This window comes from Tupaia chinensis, unplaced genomic scaffold (genome assembly GCF_000334495.1).
Source record: "Tupaia chinensis unplaced genomic scaffold, TupChi_1.0 Scaffold145561_1, whole genome shotgun sequence".
NCBI lineage: Eukaryota > Metazoa > Chordata > Mammalia > Scandentia > Tupaiidae > Tupaia > Tupaia belangeri.
Genome location: NW_006205418.1, coordinates 1,685,289 through 1,698,379, shown reverse-complemented (window position 1 = coordinate 1,698,379; position 13,091 = coordinate 1,685,289). Strand labels below are relative to the sequence as shown.

The 13,091-nt window shown below is 38.0% G+C and overlaps 1 protein-coding gene across 2 annotated transcripts in view; it reads right to left on the bottom strand.

Moving 5' to 3' along the window:
• Nucleotides 1-1,263: 1,263 nt before the first annotated feature.
• ZNF518B (zinc finger protein 518B) overlaps nucleotides 1,264-13,091 on the bottom strand; it is an 18,750-nt gene continuing 6,922 nt past the window's right edge. For both annotated transcript variants that reach the window (XM_014584061.2, XM_006168112.3), the window contains one exon: nucleotides 1,264-7,385. In XM_014584061.2, coding sequence (XP_014439547.1) covers nucleotides 3,957-7,202 — 3,246 coding nt within the window. In that variant the 5' untranslated portion in view covers nucleotides 7,203-7,385 and the 3' untranslated portion in view covers nucleotides 1,264-3,956. The remainder of the gene's footprint in view (nucleotides 7,386-13,091) is intronic.

Below are 13,091 nucleotides of genomic sequence, written 5' to 3'. Positions count from 1 at the left end.
TTTAAGGCTCTCATTGCATTTGATCTCTGCTCTCCTAAATACTGTCATAGACAATTTACTAATTTCAAAATAGATAAGCAGCCAAATTGCTGAACTTAAGTAATTAACATCTTTTCCTCATGATCTACCAATATTTATCTCTAGTAAATATGTATCTTTTCACTCCTTTGGCCCTGGAGTGTTGAGGAAATTAAGCACACTCTTGAAATATTCTCATACTCTTTCCTCTTAAATATAAGTTGAATTGGATGCAAGAGATCAATTGTTTGGATAGATTACATCGACATTGGAACTATACTCACATTGCCTGGGAACTCTTCCTTTCAAGGTACTCCCTACTTGGTAAGTGAGCATGAACCGCAGGGTAAGTGCCAGCATAACATTTTCTGCTGCCTCTGACCAGGGTAGGAAACTTAGCACTGCTGTCCAAACTAGCACTTCCTGTGAATTTAGGCCAAAGCAAAACAAGAGTAACCTGGCCTTGTACCAGTGTGTGCATGGTTAACCAGTAGGGCATCTAATTCAAAATTCTGCCTTGGTAGAATTCAAAATACCTGTGTTGTGTGTAGAAATGAAGCTTTTACTTTATGTGACTCAGAAATATACCATACAAGATAGGTGGTGTAATAAATAGTCACCTTATTTAACATCTGAAATGAACAGGCCGAGAAAATTTTATAGTTGCTTTATTTAACAAAATTTACGCCAACTTCTACATCTATATACAAACATGTTCCAAAACCAGAGCAGCAGACACACAAACTGTTAACACAGGAATTATGCTGAAAACATGTTACACCAAGATTTGTTTTCTGCTCATGTAGACATTTAAAGATTCAAACATTATTCCAAAGACTGAGCAGCATCATATCTTCATTTTCTGGGATGGCTTATACAATACATTCTAAAGAGAGGGATAGGACTTTTGAGTTAATACATTGTTTATGAAATTTCAATATACAGCACTTAGTCCACAATAGGAGCTCATAAAATGTATTAGATTGATGATTAAAAAAAAAACGGAATAAAATATAATCTACTAGAGTGTACTTTTGAATCAGTGTTTTTTGTTTTGCCATTTTTACTCTGTCTATATCATAAATATAACAAGATTGCTTCATTTCTGGTACCCAAAAGTAAGAAAATCTACTTTAAAAATGTTTAAAATAATTTTATTAGTACTATTAACAAAATGTAGTGACTGGAGGTCCTTCAAAACAAAGCTAAGAGTACACAAATACTCAACACAGTTCTGCCCCATTCTCTCCCTCCAGTTTTGATAGAAATGAGTTAATTTCATATCTACCTACCTACATCTTAAAAGGCTATTCTTGTAAATTATTTAGGGAAGATGGTCACTTTTTGCTTTCCCATTTTTTATGACTTCTAGGAACCCTCTTCATCCGTTAAAAAGTAGTGTAGTTCTGAAAATCTCAGAAGCTTTGCTACATATTCTGCTCACAAACTTCAACTCCATACAAGCACATAAGTTGTTTTAGGTAATACTTGGAAAATAGTTGATGCTGCAAAGAGTAAATATTTCATGTTGACATGTAACAGTCTGACCTGATTTATGGCCAACTCTAAGTCTAGTCTTTCAAGGAAAAGCTACTAAGCGGTGAGGTATATAGGAGAAAAAGGTTTTTGTTTGTTTTTAATATCACAGTCTTTTCTCCTCTCCACGTTTTAGGAGCTTTCTTTCATGCTGGAGAGATGCAAGTCTTTAACCTGGATAGAACTTCAGAATGCTCTCCTTTATGTAGTGAAGTGACACACAAGATCCATTTTCCAAAAAGCACCAAATAAAACTGCACAAGGACTAAATGCTGCAATAAAATTATCTACAGGAGTTTCTACCTGTGTTCCTATAAACCAGACCTCATCACTTACTGTGCTTTCATTTTCTAAAAATGAGATCAGATTATACAAATGTGTTCCCAAAATAAATTATTTCTAATATAAAAATGCTTTACATTTTTCCAGCCCACACTATCTTTTTACAAAATAAGAAATCAACAAGTTACTGTATTTTCATATGGTAAAAAATGTGTATACATACACACACACATAAAAATACAAATCCTAAATTTCAAGAGAAACCAATTAATCAATGTAATGATCTTATATTGAATTATACATAAGAAATGCTGATTATCTGTAATGAGAACCAATTAGAATTAATTACAGTCCCACTTAACTGAGGGAAATCTCTCATCTAAAACAAAAAACAAAAACCAAAAAACAAAAAACAAAAATTAGAATGCCTTCAACTGACAATCCAACAAGGTAAAAGCCGCTGGCACACTTTTCTCATTTCATACTCCCTCTCCGGCTTCATTCACTGCACCAATCTCCTAAAGTAGGAAGTCTCTGAAATGAATAAAATGAATCAGTGCTGCCTTGTGGTTGTGTCATCTGTGTTCTACATGAAGATCAGTGCCCAGCTATGTGAATTAGTGAGGAGTAAGATCCAGTCTTGAGCTACATTTACCAAGCCATCTAACTGCCCAAGAAACTGTCCCTATTCAGGAGAGGACAGGGCTTATTTCTAAGGTACACAAAAGTGACCAGTAGAGACTAGTAACAGTTTTGACATCTATTGCTAGAGAAATGATGTGGAAGGAGTATTAGTGGACTTGCTTTCTTAGGAAAGCCCAGTACAGGGAAAGCATGACTATGGTTCAGACAGATTAGAAACAGATCAATGAAAACCAGGAATAAGCATCCCTGGAACTTTAGCAAAGACAATGAGAGGTTTTAATTTTTTGCTTTCTGCCTGTTTCCAGTAGCTTGAGGAAAAACTTTATGGGACTTCAATGATATAGAAGGGTCAGAAAATGATCAGAGAAGCTGCCTTAGTCCATAAGCCCTGCTCAGAAAAAAAATGCACAGGGAGACTAGAATGTGATTTGGGAACAGTGTCCATAATTAATAATGATCAAGAAACATGGGCACTATCTATTCATGGTTTCTCTGGATGAGTTCCCAAATAAAACTGAGTCACATTAAACATTTCATACCTTCAAAAGTCTATGTTTAATAGCTTTTCAAGTGTCACTTACGTCACAAGACTGATCATTCAATTTTAAATTGGTCACTTAATTTATGTTTGTGGGAGTGTTAAGGGCAAACATAAAACTTAATTTTAGGTATTTTCCCTTTTTAATCATTTTCCCCCAAAAAAGGCACATTCCCTTACCTAAATCAAGACATTAAAGAAATCAAAAGCTAAATATTTGAAAATGTTTTCTTTCTCTAACACCCGTTGTTGAAGTAGTATATTCAGGCAAAGCCTTAGAATAATTCTTTAGAATTGTCAACAAGAGCAAAATTACATTATATAAAACACCAAGTATTACAGACTGGGGGAGAGATGAAAAAGAAAGGTCATTTTTCAATAACCAAATGCAAGACCACTAACAAAGTAGAAAATATAATTTTCATTATGTGCCAAACATTCAGAAAAAAAGTTAAAGTAAAAGCAAAGTGGATGTGCACACCAAACACAGGTTTAATTTTCAGTAGCATTTACAGAAAGACAATGTGTAAAACATTCTAAACTCATCCTTCTGAATGAATTACAAAGATTCACATCTACTCAAAATAAGGGGTACTAAATAAAGGTCTCATATATCCCACTAACAATTTGTTGAAAGTTTCACATCCTCTCTCTAGAAAAATGTACATCAATTGCTGTGTACAATTTCAGGGGCTCTGAATACCTCCCAGGGACCAGGCACATTTCAGGTTAATGCAGGGTCCTGGCTCTTAAGATTTCAATGTATATGTGAGGGGGGGTGGGGTGGCGGAAGAATTAACAACATTCTTATTCTTACAGTCTCTATTTCCCCTATCAAATCTTCAGTAGGGAACCCAAACAAGAATAAACTAACAAAACAAAACTAAAACAAAAACAAAACTACCCCCTTCCCTTACTTCAAAGACCAATATTTTACTTATTTGCCTTTGGAAGAAAGAACATCCCAATCTCTAGTTGCTTCTATCAAATGGCGTTGGCCATGACTCATCCATTCTTCCTGGTCTTCATATAGCCGCCCACAAAACCAGCATTTAAATATACACTGTGAGGAATCATCAGGCAAGGAATCCACCACCTGGTAGTTGTTTTTATGGACTTTTTTAAGTTTCATTTTCAACATCATTTGCCTTTTAATTTGGTTGACTTCATCTACATTTTGGTAGGTTAGCCGTACATGATGCCGTCTGATGCCTAGCTGACACCTAGTCCTCTCTGATAAAACAACTTTGAGGACATTGCCTTTGTACTTATTTATTACCTTCATTACATTGGTTACTTCTGGTGAATCAACATCAGGATGGTTTAACACAATGACTGGCTGGTTCCGACGAGGGCATTTAATCAACTGATCTGGTTTGGCTGCGATCAGTCGAAGTTGTCTTGCAACCTGAAAAATTGAAGGATCCTTGAGGCAGCGGCTGGGATCACCCTGATTTTTGTTTTTCTTCTTGGATAAGTTTATTTGTTTAGTTTTATTTCTACTTATAGGAAGATTTCTGGAAAGCAGTTTCTCTTGTTTACTCAGTTCACTGCTTCCTGGCTGTCCATGCAGGGGGCCAACTTTTCTAGGTGTCATGCTACAGACAGCACTCTCTTTTCTTTGTTTAGGTCGAAGAGATGTTTCAAGATTTTGGGACGTAGCTACTGGCTCACTTTCATTTGTCAAAGGCTGTAAGCCTGAGTCATTCTGTTTCACAGGGCAGAATGGAACTGGTGTAATTAACTGTGTTTTACTGCAAGGTATACTGACAGGCGCTTCACATGTAGCTTCTATAATGTGGGCATCCTTAGAGGAGTTAAGAACTCTCAACACGGCTCCTTTGGGAATCAATACTGGAGTAGCAACACGTGCCTTCCTGTTCACTCTTTCGATTTTCCCATTGATGCCATCTACATATTGTGGGTATATTTGCGGATGAGTGAGCTGTTCATTGTCAGTAATACCATCATTATGAGGTTTCTGGAGAGTAGTTGTGGAATGGCCAGGGCCAGTAAATGACACATTAATTTCATGAATACCTTCAGGAGTAGCTTTTGAATTTGCCTTCGAAGCCTGTGCTATGGAACGACGATGTGCGTTATTTGCAGCCAAAGATGATGGCTTGCCACAGGATTCAATTAACTGAGCTATCTTTCGGCGTAACAGTTCAATTGACTTTATTTTGGAGGTCGAACTATTCCACTTAATGCCCTCTGGAACATTTTCAGATCCAGAGCTCAGGGAAAATACTGATGAGATCACTGGGCCATCAAAAGTGTCATTTGTCCTTTCAGAACTGTTTAATTCCAAAGCCTTATTTCCAGGTTGTTGAGATCTAATTCTATCTTCTCCAGTTATGTTTATATGTAAATATTCACTTTGATGTGGAGAGGAAATCTGGCCTATATTTGAAACTACCTTGTGTTCTTCTGTCTGGTTATCTTCCAACTTCCTAGTAGAGGAAAGCATTTTTACAGGAATGTTCATCATTCTTCTAGATTCCAAGTCATTTTCACTTAAGGGCAATAAGCCCTTTTCTCCAGAGAAGGAAAAGGCTGTAGATGATGCAGCAAGAGGGAGTAACTGCTGTGAATCACTGTGCAAATTTCTTGCATCTCCAGAAAAAGAAACAGCAGCTTTATATGGAAAAGAATTTGATGCAGTTCCAAGACTACATAAAACACTGTTTTTTACTAGAGATAATGGAGAGTGACCTTTTAAGGCAATGGAAGAAAGAGCAGTTCTATGTGGATAAACATTTTTTTTCTGTGAATCCTCAACTGTATCAGAATTGAGAAAGGATTCTCCATGGTTGTACACACTAGAATTTGACATAAAAAAATCACAAGACCTTACCCATTTCACAGTTTTAACTTGTTTCTGAACTGAAGATTGAAGATTATCAATGCCGACAAGTCTTCCCACATTTCCTTCAAAAGTTAGAGACTTTGTTTTTTCTGCAGAAACTATTTTTTCTTGTTCATTTGAACCTCTCTGTTTAGTCATACGCTCAGAATCAACTCTATCGCTCCTACCAGCTTCAAGACAATTATTTTCTTCTAGAGGAAACAACTTTAGAACAAGTTGCTGTGTACCATTGACAACTTTCACATCTATCAACTGGGCTAAACAGTTTGCAGGGACAACTAGTTCTGCTGGTGCCACAACTGTCAATGGCATACCTGGTTGAACAGGTTCCTTTGCAGGGGATAATACTTCCACCTCAACATTTTTGTTCTCTAACAGACTGACTTCATTTGACTCAGATATGGTCATTTTATTTGGAATACAAACTACATCTTTTTGGTATTCCTTTGACTCAGGTAACAACATAATATTGTGCATTTTGTCTTTATTTGTGTGAAGAGAATACCTTGACAGTTGATCTGACAACTTATTCTGAAATGTAGTCCTTAGACTGGAAGCTTTTAAAAGCTCTGCATTTTGTTTTGAAGTGCTGCTTTTTTTCGGCTCTAGCTTAGCAACAGATTTGAGTGGCCGTTTTGCACCAGCCCTCTCATGTACTCTCTTCCTGTGTTTGACAATATAATCATTTCGAATAGCACCATAGTCACAATACTCACATTTATAAGGGAATATACCTGTATGTTTCACCAAATGCCTCTGAAACTCTCCTTTTGTGTATGAAATGTAGCTGCAGTGAGAACAAATGAATTTAATCTCTTCATGTTGAAGTGTGTGCTTTTTGTACTGCAGAGGGTCCTTCGTGGAAAATCGACATTTATCACAGTAATATTTGCCTGGCTTGAAGTTCCTTACCTTGAATTTGTTATTGACAGAATTTGAGATGGTTTCAATTTTATTTCCAACATGAGAAGCACTGGGATTACTGTTCATAAAATGAAAACGGGGGGGAGTCACACCAAGGTTACACTGAAAGCAGACATATTTGTCCTCCTTTTGGCTTTCCCCAGTGCCCTTTTTCAAATCTTGAAGAGGAATTTTGTGAACACTTTTGCATTTTACACATGTAGCAATGGTCATCATGGCAGCCTCTGCCTCTGACCCTTGATATAGAAGGGTGTGTACTTCCTGCCTATCTGGCCGAGTTGCTCTATTAGCATTAGGTTGTTTGGGTGACATGGTCAAGGAATTATGTCCACCATTTACTTGAGTAGTATACAACTGCTGCCCAATATCCTTCATTTTCTTTATCTGCATTTCTAAAAAGAGCCAATTGAAATTCAGAAATACTTCACAGGACAAATTCCTTAGAAGACATCCTTCAATGTGTTTTATGATTAGTAGAGAAGCAGGTATTTCCTGGGAACATCCTTAATTATCTTTCTTGATACACTCCCACAGTAAGTGCATGATTCCAATTCTTTGCTATTCCAGGCAACACTAAGGGAAAACAAAATTATAAAGTATGATTAAAACAAGAAGTTACATTTTAGCTATTACAAAATCACCCTATGTTTTGATGACTGCCTAGGAAATTTTATATTAAATGTAAAATATGATCTCAGATACATGTGTTATTAGTAATAGAGCACAACACAGTTGGCAAATAAGTCCAAACTGAAGACATTTTCTAACTCAGCCCTCCCACCAGATCACTATAGACCAACCATGACCACACATATACTGGGACTAAGAGTATCAGAGCAGCCATTTAGAACAGCTTTTGATCAGTGAAAGTGACTTTTAAGCATTAACTGAGCACATCTTAGCAATTTCACTAATATAATTTCATATTACCTCACAGGAAACCTTTTAGAAGACATTATCAGTTCAGTTTTTCATAATGTTAATTATCAAGTGGTAGAGCCAGGGTTTCAGCCCAGGTATTCACATGTTTCTACATTATAGTTTATCAGCCTGGATACCAACTCTTATTCACACACTCAACTTGCTACCATACAAGAAGTAAGCAGCCAATGATATTAAAAGTATTAATCAAATAATTATTCCTTCAAAGTCTTACTGAGCATCTTTCATGTGCCAGGAATTACATTGTAAGAGCAATGAACAAATGCAAATCAGTCTCTATTGTCATAATGAATACCCTATATATATTTATATTCATTTGTTCAATGTTGGCAAGATAATTAATTACCATAAAGCAATACAAGGAGGGTAGGGAGCTCATAAGTGATGAGGTTGTAAGACTGTGGTATAAGGACAGACAGGAAAATGTAATGCTAAGTTAACACTTGAGCAAAGTCTGGGGGCTGCCAGGGAGTAAGCACTACGACTATGAGGGAAAAGGGCAGGTTATGCAGAGAGAAGGTAAAGGTCTGTAGGAAGTAAGAAGGAATGACACTTGATGAACACTAAGGAGGCCCCAAGTCTAGAGGGAAAAGCAAGGAGTAGGGAGAGGGATACACATGGTCAGAGGGAAAGGGAAGACTGATAAGGAAAGATTACCAGGGAGAGAATGGAGCAGTTGCATGACATGATCTGATTTATATACCAATAACAGCCCCTGGCTTCTATAAAGACAAGAGTTTGTGTGGTTAAGATCATGATAATAGGGAGGCCATGACTGGCTTGGATTGGGGCAGTACAGATGACAAATGTTTTCCTAGAGCTAGTAAGTATTCCAATACTCACACGTGTCATGTGTAACACAGTAACTAATACTTATATAATCTCTAAATACACTTTTTTTTGGGAAACATGCAGAACTAGGAGCCAAAAAAAAAAGTTCTAATTCTGGTTTGGGATCTGCTCAAAGCCTTTCTTTTATTACCTCAAGGTGTCACTTAAGGGACCAGCAGATGACATAATGGTTACCTCGCTGAACTCTCACATATTCGACTGAGGTTTGAGTCCTGGACCTGGCAGCTTAAAACCCAGGCCAGATCTGTGTGAGTGTGCCCAAAATCGTGAGAGGAGAATGGAGGAGAAGGGACTGCAGCGTTGCCATCCTTTTGGGGGGAGTGGGGGGATTCTTACTTTCTGTCTCTCCAGCAAACACGTGTATATAGCAAAAATCTCTCTTAAAAAAATAAAAAGGTACTTAAATTGTCAAAACCTCAATTTTTTTCCTCTGGCAGTTTGAATTAGGACACTTATCCAATCTCTCTCAGAGCCACAAAGATTTTTTTTTTTTTTTTGAGAGGGCACATGCGCATGCCAGAGAGAGACAGAAAGTGAGAAATCATCCCCCCCTCCCTGGCCATGCCGAAATCCCTTCTCCTCCATTCTCCTTTTAAGAGGGCACATGCGCATGCCAGAAAGAGACAGACAGAAAGTGAGAAATCATCCCCTCCTCCCATGGCCATGCTGCAATCCCTTCTTGTCCATTCTCCTTTCTTTGGCACGCACGCACACATGCCCGGTGTGAATTTAAGCCACCGGGTCTGGGACTCGAACCACGGTTGACTACATGGGAGTTTAGCAATACAGCCATTATGCCAACTGCTAGTCCTGCCACAAAAATGATTAAAGTTCTAAAGAGTATAGGAAAATACTTCTGAAAGTTTAAAGTCCTTCTAAGTATCAAGAGGCACATTGGCAATCAGTAAGTGTTTGTTCAATGAGAGGCAGCAATACCAGAGAGAATAACAGTTTCTTTCTGGCACAGTGCTTAGCACTGTGCTAACAGGCCAAGAGCTGCACAGTGGTCTGAAAACACAACCTGAGGGAGCAAAAAGGTCTCCCTGGAGGGTCAGGGACCTGTTATAAAATCTATCCCTTATAAGCAGATTTGGAGCCAGTGTGTGGTATAGTGGTTAAAGATGCTGAATCTCACATGGCCAACTATTCAGTCTGAATCCCAGACCTGTAGCTCAAGAAACACACTGGATACATGTGTGCACATGCCCAAAATCCTGAAAGGAGGAAGAAAAGAAGGTAATTGAGAGTGACCATTCCCCATGGGAGGTAATTCCTCACTTCTGGTATCTATCTCTCTCTTTTCTGTAAGTGCCTGCACACTCTGGCAAAATTAAACAAACAAACAAAACACAGATTTGGAAAGCACCAAAAGAAACTATGCTTGATGACAAACTGTACTCTCATTTGCAGTGTTGTTATTTTACTATTCTGCTTTTGTGAAATATAATTACCTTTGAAAAGCAATTTCTATTATGCAATCAAGCCCTGATGATATCTAGGGACTCAATTAGACTTGTCCTACCACAAATGTAGGTAATACTTAGACATCAGGTAGACAGAGGTTTGTGGGGTTACAAGGTCCTGCACACTCCTACGGAAGGGGACCATGATTTTGGACAGAATACATGAATGCTTTGAACTGTCAAAGAGGTAAGCCAGGGCAAAGACAAGAGCTTGCTTATCTAATGCACACCTGATGACAGGTGGAACTTTAAGGAGTCAATAAAAGCTAACATGCACTTTATTTTCCAGAATTCTCAAGCATCTTTAGTGAAAGAAGACAGAAGTTACATCTAGAACTTCTGCTACTAATCAAGTGACCTCAACCTGCCCATATGCATCTGCTTAATCATCTCTAAAATAAAAGGCTGGACTAAGCTCAGCCTGACACTGCTGATCCTCGAGTTACAGACTTTATAATCTAAGAATGCTACTATTACCAAGATGGCATTCTCGTCCAGCTAATAAAGGAGCAACAGCTACAACTTGAGTCCAAGAAAACCACCAGCCCAAAGAATAAAAGAGGCTTAACATGGATAATAAAAAAAATCCTGTCCAGTGGCTCTCAATCTGGAGGAGCTTCAGCATCACAGCTAAAATTCCGAAGTGAAATAATCTAAATATCAGAAGGAAAAAAAGGCAAAGATACATTTTGGTTTTTAATAGCACCCCAGGTAAACCTGGGTTGGATGCATGTACATGAAAAGTCAGCACTTAAAACCACTGGCTGATGCTCCTAACAACATTTAAATCCTTAGACTATCTTCACCAACTAATAACCATGCAGTCAATGCTCTAATAGCATCATAAACAGAAAACTCCTTCCCTCTTTAGGCAGCTCATTTTACTCTCATGTAGTTCTCATTGTCAACTATTTACCCTTAAATGAACTGAAATTGGCTTTCTTCTACCTTGGCACAGGAGTTACCAAAAACAACTGAATCCCTCTTGGTAGGTTATTAATCTGTACATTTTTCTCACTCAGATCTTAGTTCTCAGTTATTCAAAAGATTTATGTATCATATGGTAGATGGTATGTATATCTGTGCTGTCATAGCCCAGCCTTATAATCCCATGTGTGAGAGAGAGGAAGAAAGAGAGAGACAAAAGAACAACTAACCAATTATCTTGCCTGGCACAACTCATTACTGTTTTAACATAACACCTTATATGTAAACCCTAAAAAATTCTAAAATCATATGACAAGATTCCTTTTAGAAGAATGATCCAAATAAGGATTCTGCCTGTACAATTTTGGTTTTTAAGTACCTATACCAGTTTCAAATATTTAAAAATTACAGAAGGCAGTTTTGCCATTTTTTTCTCTAAGTCTTTTTAAAACTTAGAGGGTGTCATTTCTTGTACACTGAAAACTTGAAAGACAAAGATAAGACTTAATAAGACTGGGTCTATCAGTAAGAAGCAGAATGCAGGGACCAGGAGATGGCATAATGGTTACATCGCTGGACTCCCACATAGTCAACTACAGTTCAAGTCCTGGACCCAGAGGCTTGAAACTCATGCCAGGCATGTGTGCGTACATGCCTAAAATACCGAGAGGAGAATAGAGAAGGGATTGTGGTGTGGCTATCCCACCGGGGGGTGATTTCTTGCATTCTGTCTCTGTCTCTCTGAAAAGCACAGGTGTCCTATAACAAAAGGGGGTGCCTAAAGGAAAACAAAACCAAAACCAAAACAAAACGTGGGGCACATCCCAATGGAGAAAAGTCTCTAGAGAAGTATCCAGGTCAAGAATACTACCTGAGGAACAGAGTCCTCTTTGAGGTGCCTCTGCAAAATTTGCTCAGCAGTTTTTATGAATTAAGAATATAGGTGTCAATAGGGGGTATGAGACTGTGATTAGCAAATACATTTTAATAGGGAAGGAAGGACATCTGGTCCATGACCACATTATGTAATCTGTTTGAAAGTATCTTCACAGTATCTGAACTATTCTCAAAATAATGCAATGTTACTACATTTTCACTTCTCTCAGTCTGGGTCAAAAAGATATGAGGTTCCTTCAAAACCATGCAGATGTAGTCCTTTTAAGCCTTTGAAACTTGTGTGGCTAGTGAAAGGAGAAAATGTATCTGAGATGAACTACTCCAAGACAAAGGTAAACAGATGGAGCAACATGGCAGAATGAATATGGCTTTGATGATGGTTATTTATACACTGACATGCAACAGGTTCATCTGAACAATGGGTACATAAGCCCCTGTTCTTTTCATACAACTGCCCCCATTTGGTTCACATCCAAGGACCTATGAAGCTGACTAGCTGCCCAAAGGACTGACGATCAGGAATTACATAAGATGCTACAGATAAAAGGCTATGTATGGATGTGCCTAAGGCTGAAAGGGCACTCAGTAAGTGAAAGTTAACTTCAGTGTCAGTTCACCCACCTTTTAAACTCACAACTCTTACAAAAGGCTCTGCATCTGACTCCTAAGATTAGAAACATACATTTTTTTTTTCTTTCAGGTAACTTAAGAAGGCTCTCAAAGAGAAAATATTTGGTATACCAACCTATGTCACAATAAGATGTCCACTTAATATTAAGTTGCTGTTTTCTGACAATTATTTGACAGCAAACAGTGGGCTTTTTAGTGTAGAATTAGCTATGGCATCAGTCAAGGGTGACTATCACCCACCAAAGAGAAGAGGCACAGAATGTCAAAGATAAGCTCTCTGGACTGTCTTGTTATTCCTCAAAGGAAAATCTGAGAAAAGGTCTAATTACACTCACTGTCAATGATTTGTGAACTCAATTGCCCTGATTTCTTAAAGACCTCTTATACAGACCTCTGGGGAAAGATACTGAGTTTGAAAGAAACCAGTTGAGTAACATTGAGGGCTATAAAAAACACAAATGATTATTTAAGCTCTTATTAAAAAAGAAGCATTTAGCTTTTTTGCTGTAGAGCATGTGAGCTTGCAGGAGAGGAACAGTGGCAAGGGGAAGGGAAGGGGAGGAGGGAC